The 24,756-nt window shown below is 40.2% G+C and overlaps 1 protein-coding gene across 1 annotated transcript in view; it reads right to left on the bottom strand.

Moving 5' to 3' along the window:
• LOC110987527 (oxysterol-binding protein 1-like) overlaps positions 1-24,756 on the bottom strand; it is a 172,475-nt gene that overhangs the window by 89,190 nt on the left and 58,529 nt on the right. The window contains exons 5-7 of the mRNA XM_087141460.1: positions 22,836-22,932; positions 11,321-11,438; positions 3,193-3,339 (exon numbers count right to left, since the gene is read on the bottom strand). Coding sequence (XP_086997586.1) covers positions 3,193-3,339; positions 11,321-11,438; positions 22,836-22,932 — 362 coding nt within the window. The remainder of the gene's footprint in view (positions 1-3,192; positions 3,340-11,320; positions 11,439-22,835; positions 22,933-24,756) is intronic.

The following is a 24,756-nucleotide window of genomic DNA, read 5'->3' on the forward strand; positions in this document are numbered from 1 at the left end:
ATGTAGATATAATCTGCCACCACTTACAAATCTGTTCAAACATTACAGCAGGAATTATTGTTTCCCAATAATTTGTAGGTGGCTAGGATTTACAGGTTTTTCATGTCTGTCAAAAATGTTGACTTTCAAGACATTTAATTAGTGGTATTCAACTTTGATCAAGATGAAGGCTGGGCATGGTCATCGGTGTTCCAGATATCAGTCATGACTCCCTCATTTCATCAGACACTGTGAATTAATTCAACGTTGTTCTGAATCTGAATCTCACCATTTGCCACCTTGATGTTGACTCAAACTACATAACAGATTTCTGTCTTGCAAGATGCAACACAAGAAGCTGTATTGTTTGTAAAGCAGTTTACAGCATAATAGTGGTAGATCTACAGCTTGAAAGTATTTCCATTAGACTGTATAGCATCCCTGATAACCTAAACATGGAAATCTACGACCACCCAGTTTACCATGTGTCTCCAATGAATTTCATTGCCTCATTCTATGGGTAGGGATGCCAGTGTACTCTCAGTCCAGGGCTGGAAAATTTTCAAAATGGGTAAAGTACAGTAAAATCTTGATACCTCGAATCTCTGGGGAATGGACAAAAAATTTGAGTTATCCGTAATGTGAGTTAAAAGAAGGTCCCGGTTTCTTTTGAAGTTAAGTCATTATTATGATGTGTAGGATAACAGGTACCTATACGCCAACACACAGTTACCGTAAATCTCCCTTTGGTGTCACACATTTTTGTTCAAAGAAAGACATTTTTGCAGAGGATTTTTGTTGTCAATTGGCTGATATATAGCACATTACATGTACTGTACATCATTTAAACTGTGCACCTTTGTGTGACAAATCTTTCTTTTGCTTTGTGCATGTGTGCTGCATTGTGGTCCCATTTCTGATACTGCGCAACGCAACGCAGCGCCTTGTACATGCGTACTTGGGTGGGCTTTCCTGATGAGTCAGATGACTTTTTTTATCACAAGGGTGCACCTTTTTGCGCTTCAATAAAATTTTGTAAAAACAAACATGCTATTGGTGTCTGGTTTTTTTTGTTCTTTGTTCTTTATTTTCAAGCTTTGTTTATTTTTTGGAGTGAGATTTGGCTACAAAAAAGCTCTGCGTTGCAGTCACGTGGTTGGTCCACTGCGTGTGAGCATGCTGTGGTTTGTGGCTCTAATTGGGCAGCCATTGCACGGGTGAGAATCTCTTGTCTAGAGCTAGGTCTAGGTCTTCACTCCATTGGAAATGCGTGGAGACGCGTAGAAAATAGACCTAGCTGTAGCTCTGGAAGCCTGTTTCGGACAACTTTCGTACGTGTGGCGCGTGCGGCATGCACAAAGATCTCCAATGAATTGCCGCAGCCACCGCAAAGAGCCATCAGCTGACCTGCCACCGCACCGGCTACAATAGACCCACGGTAACAATTGGGCTAATTCCTGCAAGTCGGATTTTGCGGTCAAGGTGTGGTTTACGTGTCTAGATCGATCATCATTGTAGCGCGCTTGCAAGTGTTCCGGTGTGAAAAGACGAAGTGTGCGTGTCAGAAATGATTCATAACTAGACCCGCATTCTGTTCACACTTTCTGGAAGTATTTTGGCGGCAGTTTCTTTTGGATTTGCTACACAAAAACTTCGAGGTAAAAGAATTCGGCAATGTGAGCAGTTCGAGTAACGGATATGTTTTTGTACATCAAAGCCTATTCTTTCGGCGGGAATTAATTCTTCTTCGAGTTAAGCAGAGTTTCGAGTTACCCGACTTTGAGTTATCGATATTTTACTGTATTATAAAGTACCAGAAAATATGGGGCAAATACATGCGCACAGGATCTGACTAAAAAGAGTTGCACATGATGAATGCCAAAGGCTAAAAACCACCTGAGTATCCTGTCCCTTTTTCCTATGAACTAAATTGTACTTTTGAAAGACTTTGAAACACTTTGTTGGTTTTCTTGTGTGGCCAGCAATGTCTTACCAGCGGCACATGATACACTGCACTTTACATCGATCTTCCCTAAAGAGTTTATATAATGTTAGTCAAAACGAAGCATCCGCTACTGTTTTTATTCTAGCCAGTGTCAGTTGAACTTACTTTTCACACTTCTATTAATTAATTTACATTTTCACCACTTTCAACTTCCATTTGGCCACTTAACTCAATGTCCAATTGTGACACCTGAAACAATGCCTACATGTTGTTATTTCATTACATATTGTACATGTACGTACATGCTGCATGCACAAGCTTGTGAAACCATATGACGCACATACTCGTACCACGCTACGTGTAAATTGAATAATTTTTTCACGCATACTACAGCACATGAAGATTGGAAAGCATTGCATCTATTCAAAGTTTTAGGTGCTGTATTCAAAGTTCCTACGTTTCAAAAAAATATTGTTGTTCTGGCCCACATATGCTGCACGCCGGAGGATTTTCCTCTAAAAAATGAAAAGGCCAGAATTCTGGCAATTGTCAGAAGTCTGGTATCCCTTCACAGGAAAGTTGCAGTACATTAACTAAAACAAGGCCAAGGGAACACATATACAACAACAGTACAACTGGAAGAACACTGTTTATAACACACCTCTAGCTGAATCTTTACCCTGGTTGGTTGATATGCAGCCACATTGGGTTCACTAGTATAGGCTAGTGTGTACAATTTGCATCAACATGAATTGGACAAAAAGCTCAAGATATCACATGTTTAAATTTCAGAATATAGAACCTTGACTGGTTACAGCACAATGAAAACTTCTCTGAAGTCAGGAACTGAGTCTAGGGAAACTAAAAGTGCCCCTTTCATTGTTAATTTGCTTGTTGAATTGCTTATGAGTTCATGGTTGAATTAAAACAGATTAGTTATCAAACCCTCCCAAAAGTTTTTTTTGTTTTGCATAAATTTTTGAACAGAGGTGTGTTATAATAACATATACAGCACATGTATGGACTGGCAAAATTCAGTCATTCATGCACACCATGTCAATTAGGCCTGTGAGTGACTGGAGAAGGCTCCAATATTCATTGGCCTTTGGCCCCCAGAAATAGGTCCTCCTTTTGGTCACCAGTCCTTTGGGGCACAGACCTACACGAGTGACCTCATTGTCAGTCTAAGTGTCTAACTGAATAAACAAACACGAAGTGAAACTAGAAATTTAACATTATCAAAATAAACTTGAAGGTAATTTACTTACTGGTACAGGAATCTTTGAGAGTTCCTTCCCAATGCAATTTTTAATGATACTCCATAAATTCAGACCAGCAGTTGGCTTGGTTTGGATGGTCTTCCTCCGCACTCCACCAGTCTTAGCAGAATTGGGCTTTAACCAATAGCCACTGGACTAAAAACAAAATGTAAAGAGAATAATAAGGGAATAAATATGAGCTTAGCTGGACTCAAACAATCAGAAAAAGGGATACTGATGCCGAAGGTGAAGCCGCGTTGGCATTAACAGCATCAATTCTCCTGAGCAGATCTATTCATAAATACCTTTTGAGTAATAAAGTCAATCAAATTTAAAAATTAAGAATTTTCCAATTTTTTTTTCAACCATGAGCCAGTTTGGTAGGCGAACAGTGCATGCTCAGTACAAGGCTATTTGGGAACAGCTACACACTGTGCACATGCACATGATAGTCTGTGGTATCAGTGTAGCCACATGCTGACTCACATGTGACCTTCGTTCCCAAAAGACATTGGCTTTTTGAAATACCCAACTGGCTCATTTTACTCCTCCCCACAGTAGTGTAGGAGAGTCTGCTAACAAATACCTACCCAAACAGTTGCTATATTTGCAATTTCCTCTGTCCCTCATTATAGTCGCTGAAATTTGATCAACTGTAGTGCGCCCTTTATTACGACAATGCATAGCAATGCCGCTGCCATGCTTGTCCTTTTTCGAAGAGCAAGGTCTGAGTAAGAGTGGGGTGGACAGGAGGGCATTAACTGTTTGGGTATTTGTTAGCAGACTCTCCCATACGACTGTGGGAGAGGAGTCCACTGCACTCATCCTATCCAAACAGTTGCTACATTTGCAGAGTGGCACCGTAGTCTGGAGGGTTGGAATGATGAGGACCCATCTAAAAAAGAAAGAGACCATCAGATAGAGCTGTAGGTGGTTCACCCAGTATGGGTCCTCATGGTCTCGGTGAAAAGGCTAGTATTGTCTTGCCATGAAATAACTCATTCCAAGACTTTATTGGGACAGCATGAGGTGAATGATGATCATGTTTCCAGCATGCTGCTCTGCAGAAATCTTCCGAAAGGACACTGATGAGGGATGTCTGCAAGATAGATACTGTTCTAGCGTCATGAACTGCGACAGGGCGGCCAGGTTTGTGATCTGGGAAGGTCGGCCATTCAGGACAGGTGAACTTGATGGCCGAGGAAACCTAACTAGCAGTAGTTTCTCTGATTATTGTTTGATGAGGTTATCAGTACAATGACAGAGGAAGAGGGATTATACCACTCAGCTTTGCATCCTGGCCAGATACCATTATGAGAATTTGTCTTGTTGGTGGGATGAATTTGAATAGGACTTTGTGTGGGAGCCTAGGGCTCGGATGAAATAGATGCCGTGGTGTTACCATCTGATAACACCATCTGTGATGGATCCCGTTGGCAATCCACTGCCCCCTCTCCCCCCGAATAAAGTGGTTACTAGAAGAAAAAGGGCTAGCATAAACGACATGTGTAATGATGAGGCCTCAATGAAAAGCTTGTAGGGAAAACCTCTGAAGAGCTCAAGGACATGAAACAGGTCCCAACAGGGAATGAGCTGTCTCAAAGGGAAATGCTCAATGAACATGTCATGAGAAGAGTACCTAAGTGCAGTGTGGTCCGACGGTATGGAGCGATCAGGGTCAACCACAGTGGAAAGATATGACGACAGAATGGTAGTAGCGTATGAGTGCTAACTGTAGCACCGAGTAAAGTAGGAACAAGACAGAAAGTCAGCTACTACAGTTATCCGCCTTGACTAGAAGTACCCCCTCAACAGTTGAACAGAGCCAGGCAGTCCGCAGTACTAAATCGATCGCCATCTTGTTTGGTGCATGTATGCATGACTGACACGAGCCATCGCGACGCATTGCGACACTAGCATGCATACGCCAGCCTTGCCCTCATGCTGAAATACGTGTACTAAGTTTGAGCTCTTTGAACATTTTAGTGTCCATGCGTGCATTCTCAGGCTCTAGTCACCTATCTAGACAAGGTCTTTCATTCAGCTTTGGAGAAGGCGAGAGAATGGCTGATTCATCATCATGTTCATGGTGAACGAAGCAAAAATGCGCCATGATGTGTGGTTGTTCTCACAAAAACCTGTCTACCTTTGAAGTAGGCAATTGCAACTATGGGTCACCATGTCCGGAAGGTTGGGTCAGCACAGGTTAGTAGCAGCCTAGGCTTTAGTATCATTAAAATTATTTAATCGGGAAGAGTTCCACATAGGCCTAGCCTACCCCCAGAACAGTGGGGTCCAAAGTCTACCCTGCTTCCACGTTCGGAGCGGGGCAGATGTCAGACCCAAAGTTTTGGAGGTACAGTTGGCCTAGGCCTAAGATCTGTGATACAAGCCTATGGCCACCAGTAATTCTTCCCTTCACTTCAATAATTAGAAAGCAAAACCATGACCTGATAAAAATGGTGTTTTATACAGTTGCTAGAAGTTACATTTGGAACTCAGATTTTATGATGAAATTTTAAGGGGGTGGGCAGTGATGTTAGGACATACGTGTAAGTTTCAATAAAGACTGGATGCCACTACCTATAATTGCATGATTTTTGAGTGATTGGTCAATCAACCTTTAATTATCAAGTTATTGACATTTTCAATCCAACAAAAAGTTAAATGACATTAGACCATTCGGTCATCATTTCTCACAAGCTTTCTAAACTTATCCCTCAGTTTGGTTTTTATTCTATGGAATACATGTACAGGCATGACGGCTCCCCGTGGAAACCAGGTAAATCCAATAGAATATGTGCTTGCCATTTTGAGGATGGGAAGAAGTGTAACAAACCCACCCTAAACACAGGAGGTGACTACAGTAAGGAAATCAGTGAATATAAGATGCAGGTACCTGTACAGACTCCAGTAGTATCTGCTGATCACAACTGAGGCCAGCTGATCCCAAAGCAGAAAACTGAGAAAGTGCATGTGCACAGACAGATTCAAGTCAATTTTCCTCAACAGGATACATGCACTTGCACTGGCCCAGGAGCTCATGCATGTACTGCTGTCCAAAGGTTATATAGCGCAGCATAGTGGTGCAAGATGGGTAATTCGGCCATAAAGGTGTTATCACCATGGGCGCCATTTGAGTGTGAACGTTAATGTGTGTGCGTGCCTGTCGCAGTGCCTTAACATGCACTGCACAGGCGTAGTCCAACCAGAATGGCGCCCATGTGATAACAACGTTTTACGCGTATTCATGGTGAAGTTCCTATCTTGCACCGCCACGCGGCACTATACGATCTTTGCTGCTGTCCATGTTGTGTTATGTTACATGACTGGCAGCGAGGACCCTGCATTGGACACACAGAGACAAAAGAGCAGTGTGTGGAACCAGATGCTGTGCAGGGAAACCTCAAGTGCACATGTGGATTTCATGTTATTGTAGTGGTAGTTATTGCATCAAAAATGCACCCCTAATTTCTGGACTATCCGTATTTATTTTTAAGTTCAGAAAATTGTGTTGCATAGAAAGTAAGAGAAGCATTACAATCCTAATAAATGAATGCATTATCACTTACATCTATGTATTCTCTGCAGATTTTACAAAGACCTTGAAAAGTACTTGACATTAATGCTTTCTCTTTAAGGAGAACCCTCTGTTAACAATTCAGAGAAAAATACATGTATTCAAAATAGAAATTCTGTAACCTTAGAAATTGATGTCTGGATGAAAGTAGGATTGAATGGCACATTTACAGTATCCGATTGTTTGGGAGAAAACACAAACATGCACGCATTAACTCCTGTGACATACACTGTTACCTGAGTTTGGGTATAGTAAGCATGTGATTTTTTAAGCCTATTTGTCCATGCTTGTTAAAATTGAGATTTTTTAGTTGCCAGTTTCCATCTCTGAATCTTTACAAGAATAAAGACATTTAAGTTCAATTTACTTTAGTTGATTGTTGTCTGTTGACACCAGCATTAGTGACAGGCTCTACTGATATGTTTTCATACTGCATTGTGAGGAAGTAGGGTTTACTTCTTTTATTCTTGTAACTTTTAGAACGTATTTCTGAATCTAAAATAGGATTAATTTATATTTTTATGAAAATCATAAACATGTACTTAATGTTTATTAGTACCACTATGCGAAAAGACTTCGTATGTAACGGATGTGTTTGCATTTAATTATTATAATTTTTAGTTTTCGACCTTTGTTGGAAATGTAAAGAGTAAAAAATAACACAACAAAAGTTGTGTTTATCTGTCAACAGTTTTGATTGATAAGTTATATTTAATACTTAATTCCTGGGATTTTTGACCTTGCCTTTTCTCAAAATAGAACTAAACCCAGTCTAAAATCATGCACGTCTGCTTCTTTTCAGCCTCTGATAAGACTTACTGACAACACAATCTCATAAGCTGGTAAGGAGAAATTGAAATCCTGTGCTGTCCTTGCACAAATTCTGTGACACTGAAAATGTGTTCAGATTCGGATAGCAACTTTTCCTTCCACACTTCCTCCGCTTATCATATTTTATTTCACAAAATCCGCAATGTATTTCTCGCGCCATGTTTATTTACGTTCTGTCTCATTCAATCGTCAAAAGTTTTTAGCTCCTCCCAAACTCAATATTCAAGAGTCTAGTTTCCGCCTCACTGTTATCAGAAGCTCTTACGCGCAAAAACACTCGGGAACAGTCTCTTTGCATTACCTGGTATACCGTGCACTAAATCAGTGATGAAACACCTTTGTTAATCAGCGAAACGTAGTGAGTACCGCAAGCGGAGTCACGGTTGCTAGGATAAGCGTGCCCTCTCTTGATCAAACTCGAGGCCCATGTGTGTCTCGGTTGGAGCCGTACGATGACTGACACACCATAATGTAGAAAGTTGTTATCTGTTGGTGTAGACTTACACTGGCAGCCTGGTTGATTGGGGCACAAAGGCTGGTGAAGCCAGAACAGAGCGCCAAGAAGATCATAGCAACACTCCTGAACAACTCAGACAGAACTGCTGGGACGAAGGGTAGGCGCATTGGCAAGTAACCCTTCCAAGCCGAAAGGGAAGATGTCTATCATACAGGCTTGTAGGTGAGGGAACCTGGTGCAGAACATCAGCAGTCAACGTTCTCTATCGTGGACAAAAGGTCAATATGTGAACTGTTGAATACTTTGAAAATTAACTCAGCCACGTTGTGATAAGAGTCTGCTCCATCAGGTGAATCAGAAGAATGCCAGTAAGTGGGCTGGACGGATCCCTGGAGTGTCATACACTACACTGAAAGGATAACAAAAAAAAATCCATCCTTGAAAGACTGATGAACTGCTGATCCAGTTCTGCTAAAAAATGTGATTGAAAGGAAACTACCTTAGCCATATTTCAAGATCCAACACTGTCACAAATGATGATTTGTTTTGGGTGATTTCAGGGGTCTCCATGGAAACAAAACCATGAGAATTATGTTGTATAAATTGTTTCTTTATGTCTGTATAAACTAGTGGTTATGATTGCATAAATCTATCAGTTATGATTGTGTAAATTAGAGGTTATATCTGTATAAAGCTCTGTTTATGAATCAAATGTAACTAGGAAACCATGGTTTTGGGCTGTCACTTTAAACTAGGTGTATTCAGGTGTGGTCCCTTTTGTTTGAGCTTTTACGCCTGGTGAAGTTTTGGGCATTTGTCAGAGTATTAATGTCACACCTGTAAAACTTGGATTGCTTGTAACCTTAAAATGTTCATGTTTCAAATGGCTTACATTGGACAAATTAATCATTTGATTTTGTCAACATCTTGCCACACATTTAGCAACCGTTATGCAAAGACCACTGGTCCATTGGTAAATCTTTAGTAAAGTATAATCAATCTTGTGGCCAGAAAACTAGATGAATGGCACATATTTATTGTAATATACATACGTTAAATTTCAGGTCTTTTTGGTTGGGAATGGGACAGCTTTTTCACCTCAAGCTGGGAGTGGTGCATAGATGTTGAGAGACCCCATAGACCTGATGTCACCCATTGGAGGCCACCGACTTCACCACTGATGTCTCTATTCTTTCTGTGTCCTGGTACCGTTTAAGTTCATGACGGTTACTTATATTGTTTAATTTCTTTTACAATGTAAATTGTAAATTTTGTAATATTAAATTTTAATTTAGTTGGTTTATTTGAATCAAAGTATTTTTAGTGTTATCATGTAATCAACGCGTCAGTGTCTGTGTGCGTCTCCCTCTGGCTCCCCCCTGATCCTCCTCAATGGCGCATGGACCACCAGCTCGAAAATCAACACCGGGTGGGCAGCTATGCAGTCAAGGCACAGTAAGGCCTCACCTGCCGACCCTGGCCCAAACAGGGGTGTACCATCAGTTTGCACAGAGAATAAACTACTGAAATGAAGGAAACCCAAGTTCGTGTCTGGTATTGATTTGCATGACCTCACGACACCTAACATGCCATCCCCTATCCCAGCCCCCAAGGTGACCCAGCAAGATCCGCCCTCCAACCTGAAGTGCTACTTCCTGGCCCAGCCTCTGAAGTGATCCAGCAAGCTCCGCCCTCTAATCTGAAGTTCCATCCAAATGCCAAAACTCTGTCCTTGACCAGATCTTCCTCAACTCTGCCTCCCACACAGATCACAGACCCTTCCACATCTATGACATGTTTTGTGGGGAACAGTGAAGCACTATTTCTTCCATGAAGATAAATGTGGAACATTCTGTACATGCGCAAAATATGGCGTTTCCAAATTTAGCATCACCACAAGCATGACAGGGAGACCCTGCAATTTCAGATACTGCCCATGACAGGATTAGATATTTGTAGCTTTGCAGCTTTCAGGAAAATTTCTTCCAAAACATCAAGACAAAGATGGTACTCCCTCTCAATTTGTTGAAATACACACTTTGTTGGTGAAGACAATTTCAGTGAAATGAAAAACATTGGGAAGCAGTAAAATGTATGTCACTTCTTTCACTTGTATTTAAAAAAAAATCTATTAGTGTGGTATAAGAAAACAATTGTTGTCATGTATGATGCATAACCAAACTATTCACACACCGGAGCATACAATTTGTACGCGCATTGACAATGTACATGTACTTGTAAGGGATGACGTCATGCCATGTGACCATATTAAATTACTCTTAGCAATGAGTAACTCCCAGTGTCGCAGTGACCATCAATTACCTCGGAAAATAACCCTGCAAATATATCACAATTATTGCCTGTTGTGACAGGATACATGGGTTTTGTCACACTTTCAGGAGAAAATGGCTTGCTCAGCTTTGCTGCGGGTGCCATTTGTTCCATCGGTTGTACAAAACACCATGGACCCCTACACAGCAGGAAATAGCTGAATAATGTCCGACATCCCGGTAGTCTATAATTATTTCATTACACCTCTGTCTTGAATTATTTGCTATATTTCCCTCACGGGAAGGTCCACCATTTTTAATCAAAATGAGTATCTAGACCCATCTGGTGTACAGAAGTTGTATGGTGTGCGTGGACTCGCATCGCCGTATCCATTTAACTGTGTTGGTGGCAGTTGTCTTGCTTCAAAGCAACGTCTTTATTGTCTCAAAACCCTTTTGGACGAAACTAAGCATGTGTCTTCAAGTTAAAGCAGATACTACATGTATGTTGAGGATCTCATAAGAAAAAATGAATTTTAAACTAGCCTAAACTCTGAAAAAAAAAAAATTGCACTCCAACAGCTGATCATACACATATAAATGTTATTCTGCTGCTCCTACAAGAGTTTCTTATTATCATCTGTATGGTGAAAGTAGGAGAGAAATGAATAGTCTAGAAAGCGGTTACCACATTATGGTCAGATTATGGAGTGAGATTAGGATATAATTTCACGATGTACATGTAATGTCCAGAGGTAAAGGTAAAGCGTATTTGATGGGATCTTTTCTGGACTAATGAAAATACAATATTCAAGAGTAAAGTATAAAAATAAACACTCTTCCTGTTTCTAGTTTTTCCAGTGTCGAATGTCACGGTTAGGAACTTTTATTGCAAATATTTTAACTTGATTTACAGATATAGCTATAAGTAAAAGTTTATTTCCAAAGTGGTCTGCCAACATCATTTTTGGGAGCCACTGCTACAGTCCAAGCACTTACATCTTTGTTACTGTGTTTGTCTTGCATCATGGGATCATCAGTGCTTGACTGTTCCCCCAGCCTGCTGTCTCCTTCGGTACTTCCTATGCTATTACCACTGATGTCACTACCGGTTCGGCTGCAACAACAAAGTAGTAGAAACATAACTGCAGAACAGCAATCAAGAGTATTGATAAAATCTGGGTTTATGTAAAAGCAAAACAAAAACTTTGCTTTAAATTTACACAGTAGAAAAAGATACTTGTAACATGGATTGTACTGTTTTTTTTCTAAGTTTTCTCAAATGCTTCCTCACATGCTACCCTCCTGTAACTACATGTACTTCATGTACTTGGAATATCTGCTACATTTTTAAAGTACACTTGCACATTTACGACAATGACCAAGCTTTCGTGCATAATTTCCTGTATGTAAAGAAGTCGTACTAAGCACCGTTGATATATCGATATGGGTTTGATATCGATATAGACAATGTTACTTATTTGGTAATATCGATATAGCTAAAATATCGAATTTTCGAGAAATATAAAAACTTTGAAAACATCGTTATTGAAATATATACTGAAAATATCGCTACTCAGTAACAAATGTTATTAACAGTACGAAAGTGCATTGTCACATTACCATACCTTTCGATAGCCACGGCTTACGTTGTCGTTTACCTTTTACACACATAACAGTGCATGTGACACATTCACTTCTGTAGTGTCACCATGGACCTAGCCTAAATACAACGTTGGCATTACCGGGCACAGTGCACGTACATGTACATGCAGCTAACTTGTACGTCGTCAACTTTACCTCTTGAGGAAAGACTAGTGTAGGGGTTACAGCAATTGATGCATTTGACACCAACCCCTGTAGAGCGCACGTGCATGTGTGTTGTATGATCCGTTGCTTCATCAAATGTACATGTACAGTACGTATACTCTATGTCTACCATATCATGTGTTTACAGGGTCAAGTTTTTGACAGCTATAAGTCAGGTACACGTACTGTAGCTTGTAATGAGGCAAATTTGCAGGGTAACGTACAGTTACTACGTTTGACTCTCTTTACTTTTGTTCTTACACAAGCTAATGGTGCATGCAACCTTTTTCAATGGTGCATGCAACCTTTTTCAATGGTGCATGCAACCTTTTTCAATGGTGCATGCAACCTTTTTCAATGGTGCATGCAACCTTTTTCAATGGTGCATGCAACCTTTTTCAATGGTGCATGCAACCTTTTTCAATGGTGCATGCAACCTTTTTCAATCGCATGCACTCACTCATGGTGCACGTAGAACATTTTGTCTAATTTGACACCTGGTTGCAGTTGGTATTCTGTACTGACATCGGTCTGCAAATTCCATCCTTATTTGTATAATCCTAAATATGCATTACCATTCTAAAGAAACATAATTCGTTGATAATATCTAAAATAACACTGATTGATTGAACATTTCAGATTTTATAAGTGCAAAATTTTAAAAAGATAGTGCAGAACCACTAATGATGACATCTGTTGCACTATTCGGGATATTTTGGTGCAAAAAAATGAATTTCACTTTTTGTAGTTATGACTAGAAAGGTGTAATGTAGGATATGTTTACTACTACTGGAAAGCTTAGTTCATTAGGAACAAAATGCGCTATTTCATCACAAAGAGTGATCGTGAAATCTCATAAAATACGCTTTAGTACTAATGCAATAATAAAAATGATTCAAACAAAACACAAAATCTTGTAAACAACTGGATTATTTATTCCCAAACTAACTCCAGAAGAAAGAGCTCATTAACCACTTCATGCCGGGGCATTTTTCAATGTTGGTGATGCTGGGCCGGCATAATTATCATTTTTTCCTTTTTCAAAATCCTTCAAAAATTCATCATTCCATTTAATGGTCGTTTATAGCCGCATGAAGTAATCTTTAGGCACTACTTTAACTTGACAGGTGACCTTCATTGACGCCTGAGTATTTCAGCCAGGCTTGCAGCCTTGTAAACAGAGCCCAGATTGTGCGGTGTTATAAAACTTTCTTTTGTTCACGAACCTGGCTCAGTGCACTGCTGACCTCTTTTCAATAGGGGCCAGATTAGGGTGTAGCGGTGCTGTGTGGCTCATCACTGCGGTGGTGGAGCGCTTTTGTCCCCGGTGGTAATTATCACCACTTTTGAGAGTGAAAAATGTTGCTAATGCCCAGCAGCCTGGTCTATTGTTCGGAGTACGGTCTTTTGTTACAGGGCCCCGTTTCCTTTGTCCGCGTTCAGAGACCCCGGCCATGCATATAAAGCATACGTCTCCGATTCCGGAGTCCCCGGCAGGAAGTGGTTCAGGGCAATGACTGCACATATAGATTTAGGGCACAAGGCGTAATGCAAGCAATTGTGCAAGCATTAAATTTGATGTTGTCATGAGATCATACCAGGTACCAACAAAGGTATGACTATTAAATGTCTTATACCTCAGTACACGAAGTTTTAAGGATGCAGATTATCAGCGAAAAATTAGACCTCATGTGATAATGACGTCATCAGATGATCATGTCACATGACATTAAAGGTCCCCACTCTTCCAAGCGCTATATCTCTTGAAGTCATTGTTGGATTGGGTTGAAACCCTGCTGATATCTTGGAAGGGAAGTGGTTCAGGCAAATATTGACCTCAGGTGATGACCACATCATCAAAAGACAAGTCACGTGACATTAAGGGTGCACAATTTAAAAGTCGATATCTCCTGAAGTATACATCCAATTGGGTTCAAACCTTGCAGATACCTTGAAAGGGAAGGGATTTAGAAGACTATTGATCTCATGACGTTATCAGGTGACAAGTCATATGACATTAAAGCCCTATATCCCTTGGCATTCATGCTCCATCGGGGTAAACTTTGTGGATAACTAGAAAGGGTAGTGATGTAGAAGATTATTGAACTCATGGTGATGATGTCATCGGGAGACAAGTCACGTGACTATACAGGTGCACTGTTTAAAGCCCTATATCTCCTGAAGTACATACTGCACATGTATCCCATTAATTTCAAACTTTGCAGATAACAAGGAAAGGAAGTGTTCAAGACGAAAATGTACCTGATGTGATAATGACCTCATTGGATGAGGAGTCAAATTACATTTTATCTAAAGCACATTATTTCCTGAAGTACATACCTGATTGGGTTGAAACCTTGGACCAAAATGGTCATGATGACAGATTTACGCCATCAGGTTTGTGCAGTAGATTGGTTGTTCAACTTAAGAAAGGGATGCGAAAAAGCCCTCTGTTCTGTCGGCAAACAGACAGATGACCTCTCGTTTCTTTTTTTTTTTCCTTTTTCAGACACGTTTTGTTGTCCCATTTGATAGTTTCATACATCTGATCGACTTCAAACTTGGCAGACCTTCAGACAATTATCCAAGGATGGTTCTTGAACAAATTCGTCATGATGACATCATCAATCACTTGAACATTTCATATTTTACCATAAGGTTTGCACACGTTTTTCTACTACACACTATTATCACACTTAATGGGCGAGCAGTCCTCAACTTTGACCGAGAATTGTGACCTGTCACCACAAGATGAGCTGAAAGTCAAAATTTTCAAAAATTGAGATATTGGTATTTTTTAATTCAGCAGAAAGAGAGCTTTCAAATGGCACGTACATGGAACACTTAGAGTAAAAGTATCAGATGACAAAGTGACATTATTCTGGCAGCTTTGTGTCTTTGTTCCTGACATTGTTTCAACATTTCAGACCAAGCAACGCTTTCATCAAAATTGCTGAGAAAATGCCATTTTTAAATATGTGATTCTGCAAAATATTTGGAACTAAATACAGGACACAGGTTACTCTTTTCAATTATTACAAAACCCAAAAATTGACCCCACTTCATTATAACTTTGAATCCCCTCAAAATAGGAAAGAGTGTGATGCGACTTTACTTTTATTTTGTTGTGACAGGTCACAATTACTACCAGAACAAAAGAGAAATCACACTAAATTTTCCCTTTCGTTCGATTACAAATATTCCCAAGAGTCAGAATATTAAGTAATATTTCATAAAAAATTTTCAGTTGAAGCGCAGATCATGTGACATGAACTTAAAGGAGCAGTTTTTCTGCATGTGTTTTTTAGCCCATTGACTCTGTACATGTTTTCAAGCCATCAATTTTGTAACTTTCCAATGTTTGATCATCATCAAAGTTACAACCAACAAAGACCCTGATAAAATAATGTTGCATAATTTATGATGTCATGATGATGTCATCACCTGATTTTTTATTGACTTTTCACTACTTAATTTTCCCCCATAGATTTTGTACATGTTTTTGAACAGCCAGTCTTCGGCACTCTGGTCAATCTGACTTGTTTTATTTATGTACACTCATAGTCAATTGTGGACAGAGGGACCCAGGACAAAAATTGTCAAAATGACATTATCGGGGACACGTGAGAGATTAAGAGAGATTAAAGCTGCAGTTTTTCTCCATATGTTTTGTAAACGCACTTAAAGGAGCAATTTTTCTGCACAGAACATGTACATGTACAAAGTCAATGGGCTTTACATGTTTTCAAGGCACCAACATGGTAACTTTGCGATGTTTGATTGCTATCAAAGTGATAGCCAACAAAGACCCCGATACAAGAATTATTCCAAATGGACGACTTCATGATGATGTCATCATCTGATTTATTATTGATTGCATAATGTTTATATCAGCACACTCTCTTTGTTCATGTTTTCAAGCTACCATTTTGGTAACTTCGTGATGTTTGATCATTATCAAAGTTACAGCCAACAAAGACCCTGATACAAAATTATTCCAGATTCATGATGTCATGATGACGTCATCTCCTAATTTTTTTCAATTGTATTTGTATGTTTTATTTTCCCTCATTAAACGCCTTGAAATCCAAAACAGCTCTGTGGTTGTTGCTGTAACAACCGCCACCTTTAGTTTATATCTTGAAATGGCCTTTTTCTACAGAGTGCATAATGCACATTCCCAGATTTCTGTCTGTATTGGTACCATCTACCCTGTAACAACACAAGAGCAATTTCAGGCAGTACAAAGTAAGGTAATCAAAACGTGTCTGTCCAGGGAGAAATCTACACCTTTCATTCTTGAAGACCACAGGACTGATTTTAAATAATGTGCATGTGCATTTGTCATGTTCAATAAAAAAAGATATCAATAAAAAAAATCAATTGCTTGCATGCCTTACATGTACATGTACATGTAACAAACCAGCCAATCCCACAAGCTTAATAGTGGTTGAATGGTAAGACATCTGCACTAGTAGGCTGTGGATTGGCGTCCCACCTAAGTAAGCTTGTGCTTTGTATTTTGCTAATGTTCTAACAACACTGAGTACATGTCTGTTCTCTGCATAAATATGTGAACAGTAAAGTAAAAACTGAACAGGAATAACTAGATGTCACACAATTGCCTAAAAAGCATTACAGCACTGACAATGGTGATCAAACTGTATGCTCCAGTCTTCAATCAAATAGCAAGATACATGTACAGTGTAAATGTACAAATGTACATGTATGTCCTTCAGGTAAAAGAATCTGGGCTGGCATTTACCACATTAAGGGGGCAGTTTCTTTTGTAAGGCAAACAACAATCAAGTTGCAGAGACATTTCTGTTCCCACAATGTTTTTTATTCCCAGAAAATCAGTGTAATGAGGAGTGTTTGTGCACAAGACAAGATGGAATAAGACCACTTTATGATTCCAGGGCTAAATGGCAATTCTTCATTAGACACAGTATAGAGATACAGGTTTGTTTCTGATAGACTTTCTAAAATGCCTGCAGAATGGAACAAAGTGATTTTTAGTTCACAAGTGATTTGTTCTCTGCACTGTCAGTATGACCACCTCAAATGTTACATGCACAAGCATATTCAGATAATGAAACAGACAGATAACAAACACTGGTTATTTCATGCATGAATCCACAATAAGCAAATGAAAATTCGTAAAGACACAGGCTGAAGCAATCCAAGATGTTTCGGGTCACAAAAGCTTAGAAATTGATCCTCATTAGTAAGCTTGTGGGCTTCAAATTTGAGGATTAAAAAAGCCAAAGATTTGCTATCCCAGCATACATGTAGAATTCTCTGGTTCTCTTGAGATAAGATAAGAATCTGCAAGTTTTTCAGTCCTTTGTACTAACACAAATATAAGAAGAGTGCTAAGATATCAGAAAGATCAAGTGAGAGAGTCTGGTCCTTCGTCAACCTTCGGCGACCATTTAGACCCGGTTTGAAAAGGGCGCCCCCCTCAGTAAGCTTGCCCTGTTGCAAAATCCCCTTTCATACCAGCTTGGCTACCGGCCTGGCTACCGGCCTGGCTACCGGCCTGGGATGCTGAACTGGTTGTTGATCTCGAACTTCTCCATCCTGGGATCCATTGTTTGCAAGTACTGGTACATGTAATCTATCCCAGAAGGAACTTGCTTGTGGTTTTTAATCCTTCAGCTCTATACAATGTTTACACTAATCCGCTTAGACCCCTATTCATCTGTGGAAGCATGGTTGGGGAAGCCTTCCATCAGGGACTTTGAAATGCAGATGTGCAGACAGGCTTGATACCAGCCTGGAGTAGCTTGAATACCAGGCAGGCATTATACAGGGCCGGCTACCGGGGGACCCTTTTCAATCTAGGTCTAAATGGTCGCCGGCCCTAAAAATGATGGGAAGACTGCCCGGAAAAAGCTATTTGCTCGTTCCTGTCTGGGTGCTGAGTAGTCTAGAATGGCAGTAGGTTTAGGCCTGTATTGGTCATTAGGGATCACCAGGTAAGGTGTGGACTCGCTTCCTCGCAGCCTGGGTGGGCCTTCTGATGTCAGCAAGAGCAGCCCCAGAAGGCTGTGACAGAAACTCAGAATAGGATCCGTGTACCGATGGTGTATTCACCGGGGTAGCAATCTGGGAAGTTTGCCCAAAAATTGCTACTGTGTGGATTACGTCTGGATGCGCACGCCGTAGATATGTCGGAGGCTAGGGGCCATATGCGTATAATGGCCGCCTGGATAAGTGGGGCCGTGGCTCATGTTCGTCGATATCAGGAGAAAGCCTGATATCGATGACCATAATACATGTAAAGTCAAAGACAAGGAGAGCATTGATAATAAAAGGTCATATTTATAACAAGGACAATTATTATTATTTTTTGGTTCCATGTTTTCATTTTTCTTTGTTTTCCATTACTGATAACACAAGATAACAATTATAATGAGGTAATTTGTAGAATTCCAAGGACCTTGTTATAATAGTGTTCTGTTGTAGTTGTCTCAGAGACATTCTTCCAGAAGGCCCTAGATAAAGGGCAGGCGACGAGGAATTGCACAGCACACGTTGCCCAGCATTATATACACAGGGGCCACTCCAGATAATGAAGGAGGAGCGGTCCAGTAAGGCAAAAAGTCTACTTCACGCCTGGAGTATCTGAAGGCAGAGGCTCAAGACGTGGGGCAGTTGGTTGACTGGCACAGGCGAGGTCAGTGTCTTGCTCCAGAAGGGAGGCTGAGGAGGACCAAGAACCTGGAACATTCACGGGGGTGAGGACGTCGATGGAATCAGTGTCATTTTCAACCGAAGATACGGTCACCTGCTTGGACTGAAGCAAGTCTGTGCTAAAGTCAGAACCGAGTGTGCCCTGTAGATTGACGGACGGTCAAGTGGAGGACCGTCAGGCTGGAGCAGACTCCAACACATGCCAAGTTTTGGCTAAAGACTAGAATATCTCCATGCTTGAGCAATCAAGTGGGAGTTCTTGAAAAATCAGCCTGGAAGATTCCAGTTGTGCTGAATGTCATTTAAACAAGCTGTGACTGATGTCCTCCTCTGGTGAAGTGGCTGATGGCAGGCCAAACACTTGAATCATGTCCCGCTGAAGAAGATGGAGGTGGCCCTCAGACGGAGTGAGGGCACTGGTGGAATCAACTTCGTCCTCCTTGGAAGATAATGCTGGCTGCCCAGGTGAGGTCCATAGGTGAGCAAGTGGCCGTACACTCGGAGACCAGTGTCGGTGTTGCGCAGTGGTAGAGCTCTTTGTAGCCACCAGGGGATCACTAGCTGAAGTGCAGCACAGATTCCTAGGGCCATGGTGGTTAGAAGGCATGGTGAACTTGACGGCTGGACCAACCCAGGAATCGTCCAAAGGGGTACTTACTGTCAGCTCCTTGAAGCCGAATGAACCAGGGGGTCTTTCCAGATTCTGTGGGATCCCCTGGCCAACGGCGAGGCCTTTTTCCTCATTCGGTAGTCACCAGAGAAACAGGGGAGTATAATGGACACCGACAGCGACCCCCTGAATTCAGCCGGCTAAGGCTGGATATTTATTGGTAGTATAGTCATGGGCATAGTTGAGATGAGCATCGTATTACTGACAGTAAACACCTACAGGGTGCACACACAAGAAAAACTAAGAAAAGAACACAAAATATCAACAGAACCATGTAGCCAAAAGGGAAACTTGATAAATTGAAGATTCCTCAAAAGACACATCCATTACGTTACACTCTGAGAAAAGAAGGACAATCATGGCTTTGAGACCGCATGGCATTGTGGGAGGTCACGGTGCACCATGGGTGATCAAATCTTTTCAGCGAATAACAATACGCGCATGGAAAATCTGCATATGTAGTGACTGTTTGGGTAGGTAGATCGCCATAGACTAACAGAGCTGCACATTGTAATACAGATATAGAGAGCAATTGTTATTTTGAATTTTGCCAAAAATGATTTGAAAGGAGGGTTTCTTGCAGCATCTTTATACAATCAATACTTGTTAATACAAGGGTCTCGGGACTTACTTACATGTAATTGTCTTGTATTATCCGGAGACTAATCTTAATCTTATTTTCCCAGTCCTGTCGTTGGTTGATTGTACTACTGTTGTTTGGTAATGAATTTGCTTTCAATCAGTTTGAACATGCTCTTTATGAAAGTACCATGGACATGTAGATTTAAATTTAAAGAAGAGTTGTTGTATTAAAACATTTTACTGTAATTGACAAGAACAAAGCAGAAAATTTATAAGATACAACCATGGGCCATGCGGACTTATTGACAAGGCAATGTAACCTGCACAGCGTGGTCGCTGTTATGAGAGAATGCGCACATAAGTACACTAACAGTTTAGTTGGTAACTAACCAAAGAGCAGCAATTTCATTATGGTCCATCGATATACCTATAATATCTGATATATCGATTTTTCTTTGATATCGATATGAACGATATCACATTAACATTGAAATCGATATATAGAAAGCACAGATAAAATGAAAAAAATGAAGCTATTAATTGTAATAAAGTTGTTGTTATAGACAATGTCTTGTCTTGAAATAAAAGTGGTCCATTTTTTTGTGGCCAAGAATAGCAGTCAGCAAATTTACCTTTGATTTTTTTTAACTAAACCATGGTTTGAGCAAGTAAAATCACATTGCCAGTGCATGAAGCCGGCTGATCAAATCACGGACTGGCCTCGGTATGAATCCCTTTGCATTTGAATACACCGTTCTGACCGCAGGTTGTTGGTGTTGCCAGGTGCTCTTTTGTTTGGGGAAAATTTAAAAAGCTCCAAAATTTCAGCAGACTTATCGCACGCTGCACAGTTTGGACCAATTGGTAGGGGTATAAGCCGCCTAGCCGCAAAAGGTATTCCGCATTATTCAATTGGTTTTGAGATTGTAAACATATATTCTTCAAAAAAATTTGACATGTATCAGTATTATCGATATCTCGTCCCCGATATATCAATATCGGCAATTATCTATAATCGACCGAGTTTAAAGTTTATGCATGTACAAAGTGAAGGAAACCAGGAAATTTAGAGAATAGAGGGCAAAGGTCAGGTCCTGGGTAATTATTTCTAGCGGGAAGTGGAGTGTTTTTTTATTTGGGGGATTTAGAACTTGTAAATTTGACTTCCAAAAGGACATTTATGGGTAAGAGAAGAACAGATTTTAATGAAAAATTAATTTTATGTTAATTTAGAAGTTGGTTAGGGGTAATTTTCTACACTCTTTTTCATGTTTTCAAGGGGAGTTTGTAATGAGTTTGTTCTGATCGGGCCATCTGGTTGCCTGGGAATCACAAACGCCTATTCTCCATCATGTTCATTCCGAACAAAGAAAACCCTTTGATCGCTGGGGAATCTAAAATGCCCTAAAAATGCAGTCGTCGATTAGAGAGCATTATCACCGTGCCGAGTTCAACAGCGCCTGTACTAAATGGGTTCATTGATTGATGAGTTGTTTTCAACATGTTCATCCAGACAGAGAGATAACAATACATCTGCACTCCACCAGACTGGAAAAAGCAATCATTTTAACGGAAATCTTGCGTTACCCAAGCTCACATTTAAGATTTTTTCCTCGTAGGAATGTACACACTTTGGTCAGGACTGGCGAAATATGCTCATCTTCACCAGAATCTCGTCTTTGAGCTTGTATTACTGAGAGTCGACTGTACAATCAATTTCTTTTGACCAAGTTTTGAAACGAACTGATTTCTGGCTCAATAACTGCATATTTTCTACTAATACTAATTTGAGTGACATAAAATAGAGAGAAAGAGGGCTTGATGTTTTGATCCCAGCAGGATCTTTCTTGGAGAAGCTTAATACATGTACATGTTTAATATTCATAATCACCTTCAGGTAAATGTAAGGCCAAATAAAGCCAATTGTTTACTTAATCTCTATGACTATAAAAATGAACAAGGAAATTGACTGGAGCGGGATTTGAACCTCCAACCTCTGGAATACCATACCACTACTCTACCAACTAAGCTACCCAGCCCTATGTTGGTGGCTCTTCCCAATTGTCAATATCTCTGTTCGGGAGGGTGCGAGCCAGAAACCATTAAACTTGCAACACTATGTGGCCAGGGATCACACCCCAATTACAGATGATACAACCTGGGAAGTGGTGAACAGGAATCACTCAAAGAGGATACGGCTTTTTGAACATAAGTCATGAAACAAATTATATTGGGAAACTGACTAGGTGCCGATAAATGATTATAAAGATGAACAAAGAAATTGACTGGAGCGGGATTTGGACCTGTGACCTCTGGAATACCGTACGAGTGCTCTACCAACTGAGCTACCCAGCCCTATGCTGGTGGCTGTTCCTAATTGTCAATATCTCTGTTCGGGGGGCGCTAGCCAGAAGCCATTAAACCTGAAACACCATGTGGCCAGGGATCACACCCTAATTACACACGATATTCTCTATGACCATGCAAAACCCCATCTGGGACTCAGTGCAAAGAGGTACATGTACGTATTTATTATAAGACCATATCCTCTTTCCAAAGTATTATTTCTCAACTTAAAAATAAATGCAGGCAGGTTTTCTCATATTTAAGCAAACAACAGTTTTAATTTATGCATATTCCGTATAGGTTATTCCCCTACCAGTACAACAAGGCATCTTTCAGAGATGTATGTAAATTGGAATAAATACTGGCAAAAAAGGACAAAATAAATACATGTACACTGTATCTATTTACCTGTGACCTTTCACACTTGGTACAAGTTGAACTGATGTAAAATCTTCTGTGGCATCATAAAATTCATTTTCTTCATCATCATCATCTGCATCTATTCCTGTGAAAAAACAATAATGCAACAGTTGTTGAAATGCTGTGTCCAAGTTTGGGTTTCTTCAGCTTATACATTACTGTAACTAAGTTAATTGTTTTAATTTCACTACGCAGAACCACAGGCATGTTGTTTCACAAAGGATAATTCCTAGACGTCAATGTCACCATGACTGCAGTGTTTTACTATGGCGAAAAAAACTAAGTGAACACCCACCACATCTCCTGATTTGGCACAACTTGACATCGAAATTCTTCCATACAGTTGTACATGACAAAAGAATTGGCAGGAAAGAATTCTGAAGATCGTAATAGTAATAAGGACTATATTAACCGTCAAGGGGTGACACTCTATACCATATGCCACACAGATCCAGGCATTACAACTCTACTGGCAGAGGTGTGTGGACCTTGAAGGGATCTTGAAAAGTAACGTATCACAAAAGTTAAAGAGAAATTCAAACGGCACCTTGCTTTCCGCGAAATGAACCTGACTGCAACAGATGAAAAAACCATCTTATGAAATATGAAAAAATGGCACAGCTTTCCTACGTATGGTAGAAAATTGTAAAAAACATGGAATGCCACAAAGGCTTCCAGCGCTAATTTCAGAAACACTCATTACGTATTAATGATATGCAAGTGACCCTGAAACGTCATGTTAAGAGACTGGAGTCAATACATTATGTACATGAGTATGCCACATAGGAGACATGCTCATAATGCTATGTCCACTTTATGACTATACCATCCTTCATGTTTGAACAGGTGGTTTTCGGCATTTTGGTCATGAAATGAAACATACCCAGGTCTTGCGTACTTGTTGATGGTTTCCGACAGAACTGCCTGCAAAACGGAAGACTTCACCGATCCAAAGTTCTGACATATCCATGCAATGAATACACGTATGTACATTCACATTGACTTGTGCCTGGCTAAAGTTCATCAACGCATAGATTTCAAAACTCTCTCTGGTTGCTGATAAGTGACATACCATAGGATTTTTGGACTTGTTCATATGAATGCACTGTCTTCAGAAACAAGCTAACCTAGGACAGTGACGTGGAAAAAACATGTGAACTGCCTGAACGATTACCCACAAATCTGTGGGGTTCGACATCTGCTGCGCTCACACGTTGAAACCTGCCAATTGCATACAGGTGCGTGCAAAGCCATGTGCTTTTCAGCTGGCACACGGACCAATATCAGGTAAGGTGGCTTGACATTGATAGATTTTTCATCGTTGCTACCACGGTCATCGCGTCTATAATCCCTTTCAAGTCGAGATCTTGACATATGTCACAGACAAAATGGGGATTTTACACATAGAAGATTCACACATGTGCAGTGCATGGATTTTTCCTAGTTATCTGAATCGGCCGAAAAGAAAAGCTACCTTTTTGTAATGTCCAGAAGAGCGCTGTTTTGAAAGGAAACATGTAAGCTCCTTGTTGTGCAAATTTCATTTTCCTGATATTTTTAGAAAAGGAACTTCAGACAAATTTCTGACTCCCACTTTTACATGCAGTTTGACAAAATAATGGAGCCCAAAAACCAACAGAAACTGACAGGGCGGAACGTCACTCACTACATGTACATGTGACTGTGATTTCAAGTAGCCCTATATGTTTTTTCATACTCAAAAGCCATATAAACTATTGCATCAAAAGTCTGTCAAATTGAAATGAAGTTTAGAGTCTCCTTTTTTCCCTTTTGTAATATGTAAAATTTGCCGGAAACTGGAACGTAAAGCCTACATCTTTTCTAGTTTTGGATTGTGCACAGGCAAGTACAAACATGCTACATGTACATAGTGAACTTTTGATAATGC

The sequence above is a fragment of the Acanthaster planci genome, linkage group LG09 (assembly GCF_054643075.1).
Source record: "Acanthaster planci isolate LZ-2023a linkage group LG09, COTS_SCS, whole genome shotgun sequence".
In the NCBI taxonomy this organism is placed as follows: domain Eukaryota; kingdom Metazoa; phylum Echinodermata; class Asteroidea; order Valvatida; family Acanthasteridae; genus Acanthaster; species Acanthaster planci.